This window comes from Haemaphysalis longicornis, unplaced genomic scaffold (assembly GCF_048455015.1).
Source record: "Haemaphysalis longicornis isolate Haplotype H1 unplaced genomic scaffold, Haemaphysalis longicornis Haplotype H1 scaffold_4, whole genome shotgun sequence".
Classification (NCBI taxonomy): domain Eukaryota; kingdom Metazoa; phylum Arthropoda; class Arachnida; order Ixodida; family Ixodidae; genus Haemaphysalis; species Haemaphysalis longicornis.
Window position 1 is genome coordinate 88,191,754 of NW_027526361.1, and position 21,852 is coordinate 88,213,605.

The following is a 21,852-nucleotide window of genomic DNA, read 5'->3' on the forward strand; positions in this document are numbered from 1 at the left end:
GTAGGGGGCCTGACGGTATGTGAAGTGCGGGGAGAGTGGAGGAAAAAGGCTGCGTGACTGGCGGAGTTCTTTCAGTTTCTAGCACCTGTATTGTTGATGTTTTTTTGGGTGTATTTTTTGGCATTATTTTCGACCTATGTTTTTATTGCGCAAATCACCCTTGTTTGAACGGGCAAAGCGTTGTATCACTTTCGGGATTTGTCGAATATGAAGGAGTGTCTTTGCTGTCCAGACCCAACTCTTGCCGTCCTGTTGCTCCGTCAACCTGAAGATACGGATATGCGTTCGACGAGGAAGCGGAATGTCGCTAATTTTCAGCATAAATTAAGAGCGGTATCAGTCAGAAGAACGTCTGTTTTTTTTTCCAAGTTGCCCTTAGAAAGGAGAACCGTTGTTTTTTAATGTGGGTCCTTTGTTGATACACTCTTATTTTAACAATTCCAGTTTTCACATTTCCATGCGTGCGAGCAGCATATCCACAGTCATGTGGCTTTCACAGAAAAGTCCAAAACCTCTAAACACAAAGCGGCCTCAAATTGTTCTAAGCTCTTGGCCGAATCCCTAATGTTAGGTTCTTCGCGCTGAGGGCTCCGAATCCACATTGGAACTCCAACGGTACCTGCGAAGAAATATAAGTAAATCATTGTAAACTTAAAATGTGGAGGCCCAGATTTTTCTGGCGATTGAAGTCAGAGAGCAAGATCATGCATGTTTTAACTTTGGACGAAGTGCGTATAACCATTTTGTAACCATATTTTGTCGCTGCTTCACCCTCCAACCATTGAGCTACAAGATGAAACCATGGCTGAATTAACAGTGGCAGCCTAAAGGTATTGGTTACAATCACGCCAAATTTGTGTTTGATTTTATAATATTTATACAAACATTCGAAGTTTCTTACAGGGCACATAACTAATAATAAGCTGGTCCTTTAAAATGTGTGTTTTAACCGTTGAAGACACAAGTGGAAAAGCGAGCATGCCATATTGACGAACTGCGGTGTGGACAAGCAAATTTGCAACGCCTGTTAATTTAAATTAGCTGGAACATCCTAAACACACCCGCAGCATCACGCGATTGTTTCGGCAAACCGTCGTTATCAGCAATGGTAGTTTGCGTATCATTCGCGCAAAATTCTCAAAAATGAGAATTATATAAAGCAAGAACACGTGACGAAAAAGAAAAAGCGCCAGCGGATTGGATAGCATGATAACAGATTACCTTAGGTATTTATCATTTTACAAAAAATTAAAAATACGGATGCGATATCGCATCGATTACTTGAAGATTTATGCGAAAGATTTTAATGTTTTTCTTTGAGTGGCACTTAATAAGCAGTTTGCCAGGTCCTCCACTATTGTCACCGACAAGCCTACCTATGAAATAGCGAGAAAGGCTCGTCATATGTGGCGCTCCAATTATTAAGGTAATCATCGTGTCTTGAATTAATAAGTCATGATTGCACGTGGCTAATAACGCCTGCTGCTTCGTAATTTCCGCACGATGTCCAACTTCGAAAAAAAATTTTAGCTCGCACTAAAGGCTGGGGAAACAGCAGAGCTTGGGGTCGACTTAGCCTCTCGCTCCACTGACAGCGGATCGCAGGAGAGAGGGAGCAGCCGGACCCCAGCAGGGCAAAGCCGTTTTGGACGGCACTGTAAGCAAAGACAATTAAAGCGTGTACGCTCCAGGAAGACGACGAAGGCGGGGGCTCGTAATTTGGCGTAAGCCCACGCGCAAGCCTCGACGACGCGGTGCGGTCGCCGCGTATCACGCCATCACGTGCACTCAGGGTTTTCCGCCTAAGTGGAATGTATCTGTGTCTGCCTGAACATCTCTGCCGTTAAAAAAGTCCCTCGGATGGCTGTTTTCAACGCATGGGCCTCCTGCTGACCGTCAATCCTGGACGTTACCCGCTTTACCACGGAAGCAGAATGGTTTTGCGTGGGATGGCTCCGCATGGTACGTTGCTGTGTTCTCCGTGGTTACGACGCACTACATGCTGGGGGAGAGCGCGTAATTTGGAATAACCCTGAATAAATACTTCGGCGCTGCTGTAGACACGCCCTTGTGGTTAGACGATGTCTGCGCGCCCCGCGTTGCTGTGGACGGCATGGTTGTTACGAAGCTCTGTATGTTTGGGGACAAGTTCTAACTGTGCGTTACGAAATTGAATTAGATTTGAATAGCTTAGCTTACTAGGACAAGCACTCATGAAAGGATTTTGGAGTTTCGGCGAGAGTGTTAAGCGAAAAGTGTTGTGAATTGCGAGTGATTCCCGCATGCGACGGAATCATTAGCGCTTTGTCAAAATTGTTGCTTCTCTGTGCGCTTCTTTGCTAGGTGTTCCGTCATTCTGAATGTAATTTCCGCGCTTCATACACTCGACGAATGTCTCAGGGAAAGGTCTATATTCATCTGCAGTAACCACGACCTATTTGGAGCTGTGTTGCCCGCGTGATGGGTGAAAATGTATGTCGAGCACAACTGCAGCTAGAAATTTTTGTTACTCAGATTTCAAGCAAGAAGTGGGGGTATTTAATAACTGGTGAGCCTGCGTCCAGCGACGTGCTAGCTGCTGTTTTTTGCGAAGTAAGTCATTCTTATGCGAGTCATCTGGCATAGACGTATTCCTTCGGACACATAGCTGGGTAGGCCGCTAACACTCTCCTGCAAAATACACTCTTTCTTCTCCCGGTTTTCTTTTTCTTTAAATTCTCGCGTCAATTATTTTTGTTATTGTTGCTAGAGGGGAAGTGAGGGCATTCTCGCCGAAGGAAGCCACGCGTTCTGCCACTCGCAGCGCTGATGGTAAAGGAGGAAATCTCAAACGTGCCTCGTCCCTCGTAACGCAGAAGCCTAGTGTTGGTGAAGCACCCGCACAACGCACCACCCTTTCAGGAAGTGTTTTCGCGTACGTGCACTTCGTGGTTTCTAAAACAGCACAAAAGAAATCCAGGCTATACATAACGTTGATTGTGGACGTGGTTCTGCTGTGTAGCTGCACATTAGCGTTACTCATAACGGCTATCTAGAAATACCTTAGCAGTCACGCACAACCCCCCCTCCTCCTCCTCCCACCCGTTGGGTGATATTTTGGGCTAAATGCAACAACAATATCCCAAGCGAATTTCGTATCATCTTCATTGGATCTGCATTACCCACCCCAACTCTCACGGAGTAAAATGAGGACCAGTGATTTTTCGAGGCTACTGTGCCAAAACAGGGTCTGAATATCCCCGTTAAGGAAAAAAAAAATAAATGCAACGCAGTATGCCCGGAAACTTACTTTCGTCTTTTCTGTCCTGACCAGCTGGACATTGCGAATAGTGTAGAGCACTGACAACTTGACAGCCTGGAGGGCGTACCGCATGCCGATGCAGTTGCGAGGTCCTGCTCCAAATGGAAGATACGTGTACGGGTGGATGGAGCCAACGTTATCGTCGTCAAACCTGCAAATTACAGCGGTAAAAAGAAATATGTCGTGCAATTAAGTGTACATTCTCCCGCTACACTTGATTGAATGGGAAGGTTCCCAACATTACCTTTCGGGCTTAAAAGTAAATGGATCGGGGAAGTACTGCGGGTCGTGGTGCATCGCGTACACTGGAATAGCCACCAGATCGCCTTTTTTCAGCTTAATTCCCGTGTCTCCGAGAATGCAGTCCTCCACTGGAGACCGTTCAAGGCTGAAAGAAACGTGGGGTGTATTGGGCGGAGACCGCTTCAGCAACTTTTCTTTCGGGGACTGGCTTAACGAATGGGCTTTGGTAGGTATATATGCAATTAAGATATTTATGACCACTGCGCTACCACAAATCGCGTTTGTGCGAAAAACTTAACGCAGAAGATTCTCAGAGGCAACAGAGTCAGGGCATTGTTGTTCAGTGCGATTACTTAGTTATGTAATAGCCATTCAAAGACGATATTTTTTCCTGTATGCCCGCAGCTATTTTGTCACAAGTGGTAAAACAATGCTACACTAATTTCAGATGGCATGTATCGTCTTCTAGGTATAATAAGAAGGCTATGCAACTCTGTGTATTTTGTGATCTTCAAATAATAGTACCTCAGCCATGAAACTGCTCTGCTGCCAGTGATGCGGTGGCTCATCTCCGGTAATGACAAAATGAACTCACTGTATTGCTTCCCTCATTACTTTAAATAAATAAACAAGACGGTTTCATATTAAGGCGGATTGTAAAAGTGATGAAACATGCATAGTTTGGACGCCTCCACGGTCATGGAAACAATATTTTATTTACATGTATAATGCCCGCAAAACTCTTCGTAACTAAAATTAAAACAATACAATGAAGGAAGATTGCAACATTTACCCTTCCACTGATGTAAAGCCCCAGATAGCACTAAGACAGTCAAGTACTATTTTACGGGCCTTATTGTATACTACATGAGTGGGCTTGATCAAAAAACAATTGTCTTACCGCCCAATCGGTGGATACATGCGAAGCGCCTCTGACACGACGCAGTGCAGGTATTTCAGTTTGCTGACGACATCCAGACTAATGTGGTCCCCCTTGAAAAAAAAAAGTGCATATCAATCTGCGCGAGAAGCAAATTCTTAAATAGTAACGATAAATTTCCCTTATGTCGTCTCATCCGTTTACTGCTTCAGCAGTAAACGCATCGCTGTAGAGGCATGCGTTTCATTGAGTTTTACTTTTTCGTAGGAGTGTTAAAGCAAAATATGGATGGGAGTGTTATTCGGCGTAGCCAGACGAGCGGGAGTTGCTTTAATACGGGTGTGGAAAAAAAAAAACATGGCACACCCTCCAGGCTTTAGTGTTGTATTTGAAAGGAATATTGGGCATTCGCTGAAAAGCCAGACCGGGCTACTAGGGTCCAACACTTGTTTAGGAAACAGCATAGGAACACGCAGCCTCGTTTTCTTTGAAATAATGCACAACATCACATGTGCTACATCGGAGGACGTTACGTGCGCCCTAACATTGAGTTGTACTGTATTTTTTGCATACGCACTGCACTCCCCCAAATATAATTGACAGAATTAAGAAGCCCAATAATAGCGCTATAACTGTCGGCCCGGTTATTGCGCTGTTTCACCACTTCAACATCGGCCTTCCACCTGCCCTTTCACAGGGCTTTTGCGCGCTTTTGAATATTGTTTCAAGATCATGAACCAACTAACTTGCACCCGAGTACTGCTGAGTGGGTAACCGCCGCTGCTTTTAGGTATTATACATTTTTTTTCTTCTTTACGCGAAATTTATCTGGAATCCCGAACTGAAGGTGGATGGTAAGTTCCTCTAGCGTTTCCTTTGACTTCTGGAGAAAATTCGGTAGAGAAACATCTGTCGTTTGCATCGCATAAGCCTTGCGTGCACTCTCCCAAAGCTGGTATCCCGCATAAAGTTTTCAGTAAATGTGCTCGCATAAAATACCACCAGTTCCAAGATGCTTCAATAGCAAATTTTACTTGCGTCATCAGCCCAATAATAGGTTGCGCGCACCTGGCTGCTTATGCCTTCTGCGCAAGTAAACCAATAATTTTTACCACGCGATACCTTGAGAGCGGTGCACGCAACCGACGTTGAATTTACAGTTGCACAGTTCCTCACTTGTCCAGTATACAGGGTACTACCAATAAAACGAACTATTTTGAGGTAGTTTAGTAATTAGAAGTTGCAAATATTGCAGCAGTGGCAGAGATGAAAAGGGCTCTGAGCAACTCTATGCGCTCACATGAGTTTCGAAGCATTCATCCACTTCCATCCTTAACTTTTCTTGAACTTCGGGGTGAATGGAGAGAAGATAAAGAATGTGGGCGATGAGAGACGAAGTCGTGTGTTGACCGCCGACGAAGAAGACCAAGCACTGCGCCATGGCTTCGTCTTCGGTGAGCCCTGCAAGGGGGAGACAAGGATTCGCAGAACTTACAGTCTCCTACTTTTTTAACTGCGAAATAACTCTGCAGTATGTACTCATTGAAGAAATCGAGTTTTCTGTGGCTTGGCCTCTTTGCAACGAGGGACGGAGTGTGGGATCTAAATCACAGCTTAAAAATTGTTCAAATAAAAGCTATGATAACTCGGACATACGTGTGAAGTTCTAGTACCACAGTGTAACTAGGTCTTACTAAGTGTTTTCTGTTTGTGCCGGCTGAGGATATTCTATTTTACCGTTATTTTGGAATCCAGAAATAAACCCCCGGACTATATTAATTCTCAGCCGTGGGTGTTACGGCGGCGGCAAATGCCGCTGAAAGCGCGCTCCGCATGTTCAAAGGGCCCGATTTACGGCTATGAATATCATCGAAAAACCGTTCCGGCCAAGTAGGGACTGCTTTTGAATGACTGCTGTTTGAATGCACTGGCCAGTCGAAAATGACGACAGGAAAAAATTCTGTACTTTCTCGTATTTTCGCGTGTCGTACTGTCGTCGTATGCTTGTCGTGTCGTGAGTCTGATGTTCTGTCGCGTGTCGTATTCCTGTCCTGATTTTGATGTTACGTCGTGCCAAATTGCTGTCGTGTCGTGATCCTGGTGTTCCACCAGTCGTTGCACAAAGTTTGAATGTTATTGCCCATCCTGAAGAGTGGCGTAGTAAATTGCAGTTCTGTTGTGACTACAGGAATGTTTGTCGTTGAGAAAACTGACTTTATCATTACGACAGACATGTGTGTCGTAACAACAGATGGCTTTGTCGTAATAGTACTTCTGTTGTCACAACAAACTTTTTTGTCGTACTACAGGAGTTCCTGATAGGTTTTGCGGTAGTCCTGGTGGGGTTTTATACTGGGTATCATCAAAACTCTATAAATAATTCGCTGTGTTGCATTGCTATTTCGAGACATGAGACTGAAAAAGCACGCAAACACAAAACTGCCTCGCAAGAACACAAAACAGCCGTACTCTTGTTCGAAGAGAATGAAGTGTCCCGTTTCAAATCCACGCCAATGTTGAATAGGCGGTTGTCCTGCTCGGCTTTGTTTTCGGCGGTTGCCGTTAGTTTTCCTTCCTGGGCGTCCATCATCAGCTGCAGGAAGTCTTCATGACGCTAATGAGCGAAAACGTTGCGTCAGGCAGATAATCGGGAGAGTGAAGCTGTGTAACATACTTACAACTTGTTTGTCTTGTCTGCTTTTGATAATGCTCTGGCACATACGTTGGAAGTACAAAAACGTTTCCGGGTGGAAAGCACGAAGCTTCAGTAACTTAGCTATGGCAGGAAGCATGACTGGAAGATAAATTGAAAATATGATCCCAAGTTAGTAAGCTCCTCCAACTGCTGCCGTTAGAGTAATTTAGCAGCTTTGTTGGACAAATCACCCATAAGAACACGCCGAATACCAACATCAACCCCCAATAATTGCTTAACTAGTACGAGCATAGAACGGACGAACGTTTGTTTAATTTCAGTAGTTCCAGTAGCACGAAATAATTTAGCTTTTAGCTTCAGTTGTGCAAAATTTCCAGACAGGCTATTCAGTGTGCGATAAAGAGGGAGTAAACATTAGGTACTGTGTTGATGAAAATCTTGCTGCAACATAACGAAAGGACTCCCTTCAAAAATGTTTTAGAATACCCGCCGTGGTATCCAGCCAACAGTTCTCCTTGTTTGAAGCAGAAAATACCAAGTGCGCCACGTCTCAAGTACATTGCTGCGAAAGCTTTTACTGTGTGCCTTTTTTGGACCTTTCAACAGCTTCTGAGCGCTAACACAGTGCATTTTAAAGTGCTAAACAAGCTATTACGACCCTAAACTTGCAGTGCCAAATAGCATTTGCATTCTTGGAATTTTTGCCATAGATTGCCACATTCTGGTAGAACACATACTAACCGAGAACGAAATCGAGTAGAGGAAAGCATTTTCATTGTTACAAATCATACACCGAAAATGGCGCAGCTTACACAAGTGGTGCAAGTCTGGAAAAACAGCAGAGTTGTGGGTCGACCTAGCTTCTCCCCACACTGACAGCGAACGCAGGAGAGGGGGAGCAGCCGGACCCCAGCAATGCAAAGCCGTTTTATCAGGCACTGTAAAGCAAACGCCAATACATTTAAGCCTTTACAGTGTTTTAGTCAATATAAATCGTCGTCCTCCCCTTCATCGTCGTCTTCCGACAGCACAGCCGCGTAGAACAAACCCTCTTCTAGCGCATCGTCGCCTCGATAGGCCTCCACTTCTTCATCAGCTGGTCCGGTGGTCGTCTTCACGTGTGGATCGTTAAGGGATAGCTTAACAGATTCGTCGTCATCGTCCTCTGCGTGGCGGGCCCGTGGCGCACCGGTCGCTACACGACGACGACTACAAAGGCCGAAGCTGCGCGCGCAAGCGTGGACGATGATGTGCGATAGCCGAGCGGCAACGCCCTCGTGTGCGCTCCTTATTTTTGTTTTTTGCTAAAGCCGCTGCGCGAAGGTCGTGCGCGGCGCCTCGCGCCGGGTACACCTGGCGGTCACCGCGAGGCACATGCTCACGCGCGCTCCGGGTTTTCTGTCTCCACCGTACGGATTTCTGTCGGCCTAAACAGCGCTGCTGTGAAGTCTTTCTACCTTCCTATCCACTACGCAAAAGCTCTAAGGTTACGTTCGTAGCGATGTCCTCTAGGATCAATACCTGGTCGTAGTTCTATTAATACGGAATCGCACGCCCTCTGCAAAACCTACGGACGAAACAGCTCTGACGGTTATCCTTTAGCGTATAGATATGCATATCGATACATACGCAGATATACAAGAACCTTTTTTGTGTCCCCAGCGTTTGTCGAAAAATACGCAGAAGTAATGTATGATACTCACAGCAAGCGAGCAATCGCAGCGTGATGCGTCCAGAGAAGGCCTGCCTTGACTTCGTGACGAACTCGTTCGTCTGGTCAGAGTGGGAATCAAGCCGCGTGCCAAAGGCACACCTTGCGATGACGTCCAGGGTGTAGTTTCCAAAGAATCTAGGAGGACGGAAAGAATGATTTCTTTGGGGCTCAGTCCAATATTCTTACCTGTCTTTTTACTTTTCAAAGCAACCACGTTGTCTCTGGTGTCTGCAATGGTTAGATAATTGGCGTATTCTGACCTCTACTGAGCATGCGAACGCTTATCAAAAGAGGCGTCAATTTTACTAGGGTTGGAAGGATACAAAATGACAATACTTCAACGGCTGCAGCCTGGAACGTTTTTGGGGCGAAAGCATTCGATCCCTGTGTTTTGTGGAACACGTGAAATAAAAAAAAAATGTTGTAGGGTTCACAGAATGGCAAAGAAATGTGAAATGCACGGCGCTAGCCCGAGGTGCTACCGGGAAAGGGAAACAGAAGTTCTGGAGGAGGGTCGATGGAGGGCTGTGAGAAAAAGAGTTGCAACACGCGGGGGAAAAGGAAACAGTCACACCAAAAGGACGCTAGGCCGCGGCCGCACGTGCAATACGTGCGGCCTTGATAGGTGAAGGTACTGAGGGTGACGAATAGGAGGCTGATGGTGATAGCTAGAGAGGGAAACGAGCTTGCGCGGTGCTTTACAGAGGCCTGGTCAAATGGTGACCAGAAGCACGGGCCTAAAGTTCAACATAAATTGCAACAGTGGATCAACAGGAATTCCAACCACGCTTTCGCCTTCACAGTCTCAAAGTTCTAAGCAACCGCTGCATTTATTTAATTTTAGAGTAAACTACTTAAGTTTTCTCTTCTTCCTCTTCTTCGTCACTTGCTTGGACCCACGAAAAAGATTTCACCCCGTGGGGGAACCCTGAGTAGTATGCAGAGCAGCCATGGGGTCGACTCAAGTTCCCATTCGTTTTCAGTTCGATCGCGGCGTTGCGGGAGGAGAATGAGGGGAGCGGAGCTCGCGCGCGCGCGCGTCATTTATACCGCGGAGTATGCAGCGGCTACCGTCGCGTCTCTAACCCTAAGCTGCTTCGCATTATCGCGCGCGGAGCCGCAGTTGTTGGCATTCGTTGCGCAATCCCGGAGAGGATAGGAGCTTCGGAGAGGAGATGAGTGTCGGAGAGCAGAGGAGGAATGCCTCGCATACTACTCAGGGTTCCCCTACGGGAAGATGACGACGGTGGTTGAACGCCAAGCTATCTTGTGATGGATTCTTTGGTTGGCCAATCCCTAGGGGCATCCTGCCACAATCATCATCAGAGGTGCCTGACCAGGCATGCCCAGTGGGTGTGCGGACGGCGGACAACAACGACAAGGGAGGGAGGGACACAGCCCCAAACATGACATGCTTCGCATCTAAAACCTTTCCTCGCTTTCGCTAAAAACACCAAGGAGCCAACTACGAACTTCGTAAAGCATTTGTCATATGCTGAAATACACGAAACACTGTTCGTGACTTCTTTGCAGCGAGATAGCCAATACTTGGCATTGTGGTCCTCGCTTCCTTTAATGAGGATGTTAATTCCTCTTTGTAAGCCCGTTGCGTCCTCGTTGGCACACGTCACCACAATAGACGCCATGTTAGAACTTCATTAGTGTAGTCTTCTTGCACAGGAAATTACATTTATCTGACGTAAGGTAACGAGGTTGTTGGTTTGCATATACCTCTAAATCAGCGACGCGGGTAGCCTTCCACAAAGAGGAAGCAAACCCCGCTGCAATGCAGGAAGCTGGTCCTCCCTGAGAAAGTTTCCTGAGTAGCCGCCTGTTTTTGTTAGAGATCGGCGGTTGCACATGGGAAGTAATTTGCCCTTAACTTTCTCTGTGCGCAGGAAACCATCATGTAGAACGCAAGACCGTTTCAAATAAAGAAAACAATTATTATGTGAAATAAATTATTTGCTAAGAGACTAGATATTTAGGGTAATAGGTTGAGTGCGCCATCAAAATCTACATCACTAGAACAGAGAGCATGCCAAAAGATTAGGCCTACCTACAAGGGAAGATTTCCAGGCGCGTGATTAAATCCCCTCAGTAATTGATCCCGTAATTGATTACCATATACCTGCAGGCTCTACCCGAGACGATGGTTCACGGCTTTACAGAACGGTTATTGATGAATAATTTGTATCAATGTGCTACAAATAAATGCATCAAGTCCTCCTTATAGTCAGCCTACGGACATGGTTTTGCATGTTATTACGACACCAACGGCCAATCAACTAAGACATTTTATTTGGTCTGGTTCAATGAATGAATGAATGAATCAATCAATCAATCAATTATCAATCTCTACAAAGGTTGTCAAGAGAAGGGAATCGGGAAAACCCGCTTCCTTGCACTCACGGGCTAGGGGCCAGGATTGGGTTGAAATCACGGGTCACGTGAACACCCGGCCGTCCAATAGGGTGGTGGGGAGACCTTCGTGACGTTACTACTAGAGAGCAGGGTGACGCGCAGTGCACTCTCGCCCAGCGACTGGGCATGGAAACGGTTATGCGAGTGGCGGAAAAACGAACCCGTCCCTTCCCATTCACCCTGGGCCAAACATGGTCCACCCATTAGCGCTAGAGCCGAACTGGTCTGGTCGCAGAATCAACAACAGACTACTGGAAGAGAACTCTAGAGAGCCTTGGATAATAAACACCCTCACGAATTCATCTGCTTCGACAGTGTCCGGGCTGCCTCCCACGTCAGCGCCGTAATCATGGCAGCCGCGTGCTAGGGTTGTCCAAGCAGTACTCAGACCAGAATAATAATTCAACCAACAAACAACTTGTTCCAGGTATTACATGTGCCGGCGCCAGAAGTTGCAGTCATCGATTGCGCATACCTAAATATTTTTGCGAGTCGTTGAAGTCGTTAAAAACCCGAAAACTAACATTACAACGAAAGCCGTACCTTCAGAAAAGCTTTAATCGGTGTCCCAGAATTATGCAAAAACACCTACCCACACCCTCCTCCTCTCGGCACGGTCCCAAAGTCCGAAAAAAACTGTTTGTATAGTATTCATTTTGTTCTTGTGAAATTGGAAGAGGCTGATTCCTTTTCTGTATGAGATCACAAACGTTTGGTACAAGCTTACTGCACTACATCGATGTCTTCCTTCTTCGACGCCGCTTCCTTCAAATGCTCCGCCGTCACTTTGGCACAATCTTCGATCAGTGAGTTCATCTGCGACACACATACGTACGAGTCAGAAGGATGTCCACGTAAGGCTGCTGGGAATAAGGTCATTAACATTTAAGGCAATAGCGCCTACGTGAAAGTCCATAGCTCTTGCGTATGTCGGGTGAGAAAACTTGTTTGGTAATGCTGGCACAGACTGCTTGAAACTTTAAGAGCTTCAGGAGCAAATAGGAGAATGTCTAGGTTCAGCTCATTGATATGTCGTTCATCATTCAATGACAAATTGGGACCATTCAATCCGTTTATGATAACATTTTCGAGAAATCCGTTCAATTTCAGACTAAGCGGGAGAAATCTTAGTGTAGAAATTGAGACAATTCGTTTCTCAATATGCGAAATACACGTGCATGCGTTTCTGGTGGGACACGTTTTCATTCATTGCTGTTACGTGAATACAGAATGAGGGCCGGACGGAATCTAACAGAATCTTTGGGCTTATTGGACGGATAATGAACCACAGAGATATGCTTCGGACAACTGTCCGCCGGGTAAAGGGCGAACATTGCTTTTTTTATAAATGCAGTAAATAACATGGCGCACCCTTTATTCTGCCTCAGTGGCTACACCAACAAACTTACGGGTATACGGGTTACGTGGCGATCGGAAAAAGAACAGACCACCATTCAACCTATATAGCCCATAGACTTGATTGCAAAAAAAAAATGCAAGAAGTTTCAGGGAACTACATGTGTTACAGAGACTCCAGAAGTAGACAAAGCACACCAGTTCAGGGAAGAACAGTTAACAGGTATCCATAGAGCAGTACTTCCTCAGCAACTCCAACTTGCGCTCTAATTCAACAAATCAGTGCTATGGCGTATGAAGCCAACAAGGATTCCCTTAAGTGCTAAGCAATTCAGAGGCCCGGCTTGTCATCGCAGCTCGTTCGGGGTTACGGTATATAGCCGCCGTAGTCATGTAGCGTCACACCCCCAAACAGGGGCTTCAAAAAGATCACCGCTCTCACTTGTCGCGATCGAAACTGAGTCGTCCCTGGCGTTACAAAGCCGATGTCAAACTCAATGCGCCCCAGAGGCACACGACATCGTATACAAAGTGTTGGGGGCGATCTTTGCGCTGTGCCCTTGCCACGGAGGCTGCCGTTGCGAGAGTGCAAATAAGTAGAGAATAATATTTAAAAAGAAAACGTCATGAGTTAACGCTCTAATTACCCAGAAATAATAACAAACTCACACCAGCATCTCTTTATATGTCTTTTCAGAGGCTGCGGCGCCCTTTCTCGACTACTATCGGTATCAACGCTAGGTTGATACTGAAACTAGTCAAGAGATGGCACCACAGCCCCTCCAGCGAATCATTGCTGCGCGCTTGACAGCATTCACGTTCAGTGGAGAATTGCTTTAAATTTTCTTTCTCCACTCGCTTTTTGCGCATGAGCGTGGGGCAGGTGCAGCAATATTTTACAGAATCTTGCAGAGCGAGTGGGCTTTAGCCAGGTCGGGATCCTCTTTTCGACAACCGTGTTGTTCACCCCTGGGCCAATTATTGCCGTGCATAAGCATACAGACAATACACCTTAATCAGGCCACAAATACTTTAAACCTACCGTTCGCCAAGGCTTGTCAAGCCCCGCTTTATACGCGTCTCGCTGTAGGTGCTTTTACCAAAGTTCCTTCTAATTTCCAACTTCTAAGTTCTCGGCGAATATACGACTGCAATAAGGTAACTTGTTGCTTGCCGTTGCTGGCACCAGGTTGGCTGTGTATTTTATCCCGCCATATTCATACATTGGACTCGTGATATGTCCAAGTGTGTATGAAATCGTTACCGTTTCTCTTTGTTGTTTTACAGTTCGACATAATCAGCATCGACCGTATAAGCTGCGGTCTAACAACATTGACCGAAACTTCGTTAGACTGGAAACTAAAAAAAGCATCTGATACAGTCTATCATTGCACTGTTTAGATGAAGGTTTTGCGTTATTTACTACTGAGGCGCCGCAAGGCACAAAACAACGGGTAGCCTTCGCGGCCACGCCATAACTTGCGGCAGTGACGTTATAATGTTTTCTAAGCTGGTATTAAGCTACGTACCCTGGTCCCCAAAACATTTATTTTCATTTTCGATTTTGTATCGGTTTTATGCTTCTTAAAGAGCCATGAACAGAAAATACAACTTCGTTTAATTTGAACGAACTAGGATTCAGTATTTCACTCAGCTCCATTACAGACATAAAAGATGTTTTTTGATAAAAAAAAGCAAAAAGTATTTAAAAACTTTCAAATTTTGCGCCACAGTGACGTATTATGAGCAAGAGTGACGTCATACGGGCCAACAATAAAACATAATTTTCAGTGCGTTAACTGCACGTTCGCATTTAAGTGATGCTGTCAACTGGAACTAGAGGCCCCATTACAGACGTCCAGTCACGTGTCGTCGTGACAGGTCAGTTAGGCGGCCGCCAATCGCACAAACAAGGTTCTGTGACGTCATAGAAAAGTTGCGGGAAATTGGCTAGGGGGTCGCGACTGCTTCACACGTTTTCTTTAATATCTCCGTTATTTGTTCGAAGATTGCGATGATATTGGTATCATTGTTATCGGGACTAAGCAGTCTTTCTAATAAACCAAACTTGTATTTTGTCTTGATTGATTGATTGATTGTTGGGTTTAACAGGCCGACGCAACGCAGGCGATGAGGCGCGCCGTAGTGGAGGGCTCCGGATTAATTTTGACCACCTGGGGATCTTTATCGCGCGCCGAAATCTCGTACACATGGGCGTTTTTGCTTTTCGCCTCCATCAGAAAAGCGGCCGCCGCGGCCGGGAATCGAACCCGCGACCTCGTGCTCAGCAGCGCAACGCCTTAGCCACTGAGCCACCACGGCGGGTTGTATTTTGTCTTCATGGCTCCTTTAAGCTTTGTTTGTATAACGCGAATGCACACGTTATCCGTTTAAATCCGCCCTGATGCGCCGTCATAGCAAACGTGGTTAAAATGGCTATAAAGAAAACGTTTCTTTCGGTTATTTTTGCTTGTCAAATAATACGTATGAACTGGCTGATAATAGGCGGAACAATTTGTACCCCCCTCCCACTTAACTTGAGTTTGAAACGATGACAAGGCAACAGGGCTGTTTGATAATCAGTCCCGCACTCAGATACGATTGTTCAAGATGGTATGCGGTATTGGTTTTCTATATTCTAGTGTGGTGCTATGGCAGGGAAAGTACCGCGCTACCCGTGGAATATGCGCGGAAAGCCACCGACTGATACTCGTCGAGACGTAATATTCCCAACGTAATTCACTGTCCCGTTAAGGCCGGCTTCAGAATATTGCCGCAACTGTCGTAATAACTTTTAAAAAGAATGACGCCATTTCACACCCCAGCCAACCGAACTGCGTGACACACCGTTTTTTTACGTCCACAGATCACAATATGGCTTTTGCGTCGGTAGTCTGAACGTCGCCTAATAGGTCGCCTCGCGACCAAGTCTTTCCAGCTCTTTCTCACCAGCTCTTTCTAACGCGAAAAATTCCCTCTGTCACCAAGGTGGAAAATTGCTGTACGCGCAAGCGCGGCCCGAACACAATCCCACTCAAGTGCGCAAACGCGCCCGCAGCAAGAGACATGAAGGCATGCGCGAATATGCGCAGATGCGCCTCACGCGTGGTGCTTCCTCGAACACAGACGTGCGTGTATACTCGCTAGAACACAGATTCGTGGCACGAGCACTCTGTGTTATCTTAAAGGGAAGGCAACTAGGAAAGCAAACGTCACCATTCGCATCTTTGCCGTGGAGAAAGCGGGGCTCGCCACCGGTCGGATGTTGCGCCATCTCTCGACGGGAGTGGCGCTCATCATGTTGTCTAGCAGAGGGTCGCAGAATTCGAAGGCCTGTAAGGGACAACATGCACCGCCGACCCTAAACTTAACACAACACTGCTGCTATAACTAGAAGCAGATGATTCGACGGGTATATTTGAACGTCAACAAAACTCGCAAGAGGTTTACCGTTGACTTGGTGCTATAACCAAGAAGGCGCCCTTTAAAACACACTCCATATTTCAAAAATGAGGCGAAAAATAAGGCAGAATGTTTTCTTATGTTCAATACCGGTCATGCTGGAGGTTCGTTTCCTATTCTGGGATTTCTGATAAAAAATACTAGCGAAGACTCCCTTCTTTAACAATATAATTATCGTGCGTGAACCGGGTATCATTTGAATATGTGTTGTTTTTTCTTTTTCAGTTCTTACTCATCATGACATCTTGAATAGAAGGGGAATGATTAAGAAGGGCAACCCAGACCTTGCATTATTAAAGCAAAATTTTGTCTCACTTCTTCGATGATGAACTCACCCTTCGGTTGGGAAAAATTTGGAAGTCTTTAACCAAAACCTGCTTCACGATCTCGGGCTCCGCGGCGAAGAGAATAACGTTGCCCATCTCAAAGGCGCTGTAAAATAGACGGGGAAGGGATATGACTAGTGTTCGAATGGGAACAAATATTAGCATGGCACCAAAAATTGTTTCTATTTCGCGGCAATAATAAACCACTCAAAACCAAAAGGCCAAAATTTCTCCGCGCGCGTTCTTGCGATGAATTTTGTACGCATAAAGCAGCGCCACTATGAAAAAGAGTTTCAACGAATAGAAACAACCAAATGGCAGGTAGCCTTACAGTGTAAATGTCATTTTGTGCGTTAAATGCGAATGCAGGTGCAAAAGTGCGGGGGTATCGGCTAGTTGGCAAGCCATGGTGCTAACAGCGAAAAACAAACAGGACACGGAGAGAGATAATGAAAACAAACAAGCGTTTGGTTCGTGCTTTTATACACGCGTGTTCTGTGCCTTGCGGTGTCAGCATGGTGTTCATAAATGAACCAATCGCCCATGCAAGGAAGCCAACTAACAAGCGAGAGAGTCGGTGCTCATAACGCGTGACAAGTACGTTCTGTCTATTCTTGGACCACCCCTAGTGTGGTCATGAGCCACAGGCTGACCCAGAGAAACGGCAATAAAGATAACCCCTATGACCAACCTAGCAACCAATTAACCTCGCCAGTTTTAGCCGATTCCCCCGAAGTATGCGCTGTTGTCAATAGGCAAGGGTGCGTTCGAAGTACAAGAACAAGAATATTTTGTTTATGGTGTGTTCATAAACGGCATACATAGGTGCATTATACACAACATTGGTTGAATATTCGCTGTTCTCAATAGGCAAGCCTGGGTTTGAAGTATCAGTGACGTGTTTTCTTTTGAGTCTCTTCAGACCCCTGCCAGCGGCCACTCCGCCCTCTTCCTTTTACAATAACTTATCTCTCTCTCTCTCTCTCTCTCTCTCTACCTTTTTCCCACATACCTTTTTCCCACTGTATGAAATTAGACTTTCGTTTTACATTTTGTATCACAATGAAGTCGTCAGATGATAATTCCTGTTTAGACTGGCGAAGCTCCTGAGTATTGTTTTTATATTCATGCGTTTACAGTGGGGGCTGCCATAGCTTCGTGCCAAACTCAAACAACCACGCCCCACATCGCGTGCACAACGGAACCAACTTAATGGAGCAGGACAAAATGGAACCGAAATAAAACAAGAAGAACGGTTTGGGCCATTTGCGCCCAGCCTGTCGGGATCGCTCGTAAAAAAAGCATCCAAATGGTGCACAGTGCCGTAGTACCACGAGTATAGTACCACGAATATTACACGAATCAAAAGCAGCTTGTACAAAAACGCGTTTTGTACAAGCTGATGTCTCAATGTGAAACCTGTGACGCTGAGGCACAATGCTCTGCCTGGAGGCACGACGGTCTGCGGCTAGTTGTCTGGAATTACGAGCTTCAGCTGACGCACAAGTTGAAACTACGTGTTCTGGAAAGACTGCCCGAACCCCTTCCCCCATAAACTCCTCTTAATTACAGCTCGCCTTTGCGATCCGTCGTTCGTCCACGTAGAGTGAGCGGGAGCTTAGTTTTACGCTCAAATCAGCAGTCATTAGCCGTTCTAATCAGCGTGGCTATAGTTTCGCATGTTACTTTAGCGTTTTAACATCGAAACAAAATACGTCACTCACCCAAAAAGTTGTCCATATTTCTTATACCTTGCATAATCTACTTCGTGTATCGGCTGAAAGGGGAATGCAGAAAACAATAATGTTTTTTTACATAATAATGGTGGAAAGTCTTGCAATATACCACAGGTGTCACTAGCGCGCAAAATACATGTTTTCGCGGCAAATGAAGGCAACAAGAGTACTGCGTACATGATCTCAAACTATTAACAAAGATATTGTTCGAGCCATGCCAGGCGCAAATGTCCGGAAAATCAAATGGGTGAACTGGAGCTAGAATAACTGGCTCTGCCATTCGTTCTACCTCCTGAATACATCCCTCTACACGGGATACAAGGATGTAGTTACTCATTCCTTCGACAGCGCTACTGTGACGGGCACCGTAACACAACATTGAAAGCAAGAGGCAGAAGATTATAAAAATAAACTGGCTGACTTCGTCTCGCTTAGGAGTGCACCGTGGAATACTTTCGAGCAATAAACTACCTTAAAGCACTGTGCCGGTAAGGCGTCGCCATTTAATCGGATTAAGGCATGGTGCCTCTCTTTTACGCATGACAGTATAATTTTAACGTACGTAATAGCGCAACATAACGGCTTGCCCTCTCTGGACTGATATACGTACATTAAAACGCTCATATCAGACGCCGAAAAATAACTTACTTAGAATTCACAAGATGTCCTTTTTTCGTTAAGGGGCGAGATAGTGTAATAATTAGAAAACGTTAATTTGGAGTTATTTGATGCAGAATAAATCTGTTCACCTGTATGACTTATCGGTTTGCAAGAGAATACAATGCTTTGGGTACAGCTTATAAGGAGGCCATGAGATTCGACACTTACAGTGAACATTAGCTTCAATGTGGAGCCGAAAATGAGAGCAAAGGGTTCCGCCAAAACGTTTTGGTTCTTCCAGAAGTTTCGTCTCCTTGACGCGTACCTGTGAGAGCGAAATTAAAAAAAACAGGGATACAAACATTTCATAGAAATATTTCTAAATATTGGCAACTCATGCAGAATAAAGGTAAGTTATTCCTATGTATAAATACGTTGTGTACACCAATGTTTCTACTGGAAACATACGAACCACAGATGAAATGGAGCATGCATTCTTGAAAGATGAGTGCATTGTTTGTTTTCTTCACTGATTGAGATTACAATGTAGCAAATTCGATTTAAGGATACAAATCTCGCAGCTTTTATTGTGAATGCGTTATACTGCATATTGGGAGAAAAAGCAAAGACCGGCGTCTGAGTTGTCTGGTCTTTCCATGAGGAGCGTTTAAAAGCCCGGGGCATTACAAGCTCTGTAGCGCCAACTCCGCAATTAAAAAAAAATAGCAGGTAAACATAGCGGTGCAAAGAAAGCAGTAGTGTGACATTTCCTCTTTGATAGCGTCAACTCATTGTGGAGGTCTAGGGACTGCAAAATCTTTCGAATGCCCCAAGGTTTTACGATGTCGTCACGAACAGCAACGTCATTCAGACAAGAATTGCAATGATTGTACCAGCTACTTTGGTGTGCTAACCATTGGACTTGAAAAGTCTAATTTGCACAGATGTCTGATGCCTACGAATTCAATCGCATATTTAAATAGTTTTGCATGCTCCCATATAGAATTTATAGGTCTTAAAATTAAATATCACGACCTTTGAGGCCGGTGGGATGATTAAGAAACGGTTGCATAAAAATAAAGCAACGGAAATCAACGTTAATTGAAGCCAAACACTGAGGGCGCCTTCAGCAGTGGCAATTATGTTGCCGAATGTTTTGAGTCTTTGTTACAGTAATGTGATAGTTTAATTTTTTTTTTTGCAAGCCGAACGAGCGAAGAGCAAATTACGTCGGCCGTCTTTCGAGAAAGCACCGCCATTCTACAATAGACCAGGTAGTGAAATCTTTGTGACTAACCGCCCGAAGCAAGAACAAAGCCAAGAGCTGCCCCGTTACGGCGCGTGCGTTTACTCCGCGCCGGAATGCCTTCATTCGCGCAATTTTCACCTGCGATACCGAACTCTCCGATTCATCACGAAGGCGTCAAGTTTCTGTACTGACTGCCCATTGCTTGTGTGAACCCCTACGTACGTGACAGGACACTTGGCATGGCAATAAATGGCGCAGTAACCAGTAATTTCAACTCCAGACCCCTGAACACTAATTTCTCGGTGATGGCAGCAACGTTCCCGGTCGAGCAAAAGTTGTGGTGAGGTATCAGGTGCTGAATCTGTCGAATAAAGAAAATTGCAAGGTGTCTGCGATGACTTTCTCAGCATTTTTAAGGCCTGAACTCTAGGAAACTGTTAAAGATTTGAATGAAAGTCGAGCGAATGTGGGCCATAAAGTTACGAAACTTTGCCCGCGAAGATACACCATAGCCTTCAAGTCAGGAGCGTCGCCACCAGTGCCCAACATGATGATGATGGTGGATTTGAAAAAGGCGTTTTATTTGAACAGCTTGGATGAAGATTTCATCTAGATAGCATAGGGCAATCAGCTGCAACCATTTATAATTTGTCAGAGATAACGATGACATGTCCCTAGTGACTACACGTAACCAATATTTGTTACATGCCTGTGTTATTTCTTTTTGTTAATTTCAAACTTTCATCATCTGTGATACCCATTACTTCAGAAACGCGGACGTTCCGACCTTACGGGCTGTATAGATACAATGACAATCAGTTATTTGTTGTATTATCTGTGGTCTACGTCTAAGCATACACGCGTTCTGCCCTCTGGCGAGCGGTCGGTCACAAGATCCTCGTTTACAGGCAGCTAACGAAGCCCTCAGAAAACTAAGTGCTATCGTAAAAAATATTCGCTGGTAACTCCCTTGTCGGAATTGCGGATATACATTGAATTTTCATTTCAGTTATTTTCACCTACTTAGAGTGGCTGGTTTTCTACTCTCCTTTACATGGCTTCTGATAGTCAATTTACTACAAAAATTTTCTACATGTCGCTTTTCTAGTCCTCCTAACGTCGCAGGTAATATCGCCTCTGCAGTCAGCAAGATTACGTCGAAGACACAAGTTGCACTGTTAACGCTGATTGGCGAGGTGCGAAACTCTTCATTCTGCCGATAGCGCCGAAGCAACCAACGGTCAATAACACTCGCGCGATCTGGAACACGGCCCATCTTGATTTGTCGGCTTTATGTCTAGCGTATCTCGGCGCTATCACAGTCAAGCAAAAAGATAACCGGTACTTACAAATACAAGAGGATGAAGACCGTTGCGGCGAGTATTATCCATTCTGCCAGGCCGAGAGACGGAACCATACTCAAGCCGATGTTTTGGTGTGGATGCCGACGAGACGCGCTGCGTTCCCAACGCGCTGTCCGCCAAGGGTGTTGCGAAAAAATTAGCCGTCCCAATCCCTCGAGAAGACCAGACCTCCCATGTTCGCTAACTCAAAATAAGTTGCTAAATGGAAAGCACCAAGCTGCTGCGAATGCTTCCGTTTGCTTGTGACAATCAACAGTCGCTCAAGGCTCACCACCAGCCTTGCCCACCGTGTGGGCTCCGACGCACACGCGAACTCGCGAACCGTCGCTATGGCAGCGAAACGAGCGATGAAGAGACGGAAAGAGGTTCGACGCGTGCGAGAGGAAAAGGGAAAGTGAAAGAAAAACATGGCCATCAAGGCTACCCTTCGGAACGCCGGCGCGGCGCGGCTTGGAATGATATATATATTCTACTGGACTGGCTGCTGCCTTGACTCAACGAGCAAACACGGCAACCAGTTGTTTCGCTTTCGATGCTGGGC

The 21,852-nt window shown here is 45.6% G+C and overlaps 1 protein-coding gene across 1 annotated transcript; it reads right to left on the reverse strand.

Moving 5' to 3' along the window:
* Nucleotides 1-410: 410 nt before the first annotated feature.
* Nucleotides 411-21,646, reverse strand: LOC144178991 (cytochrome P450 3A24-like). The gene is made up of 14 exons (XM_077707150.1): nt 21,297-21,646; nt 18,927-19,023; nt 18,087-18,139; nt 16,372-16,468; nt 15,791-15,907; nt 11,946-12,034; nt 8,784-8,929; nt 7,103-7,218; nt 6,894-7,038; nt 5,725-5,885; nt 4,446-4,537; nt 3,546-3,689; nt 3,290-3,452; nt 411-619 (listed from the first exon to the last, which is right to left on the reverse strand). The coding sequence occupies exons 1-14, from the start codon at nt 21,362-21,364 to the stop codon at nt 542-544; spliced, it is 1,566 nt and encodes a 521-aa protein (XP_077563276.1). The 5' UTR covers nt 21,365-21,646; the 3' UTR covers nt 411-541.
* Between the last annotated feature and the right edge of the window lie 206 nt (nt 21,647-21,852).

What these genes read in the sequence shown, in the direction of transcription:
- LOC144178991 (XM_077707150.1), bottom strand. Translation starts at nt 21,364, where the DNA reads ATGGTTCCGTCTCTCGGCCTGGCAGAATGGATAATACTCGCCGCAACG. An exon ending in GCTGCGATTGCTCGCTTGCT is followed by an intron (nt 7,219 to 8,783) that starts GTGAGTATCATA and finishes TTTATCTTCCAG; the next exon opens with TCATGCTTCCTGCCATAGCT. An exon ending in TTTACTTTTAAGCCCGAAAG is followed by an intron (nt 3,453 to 3,545) that starts GTAATGTTGGGA and finishes TGTAATTTGCAG; the next exon opens with GTTTGACGACGATAACGTTG.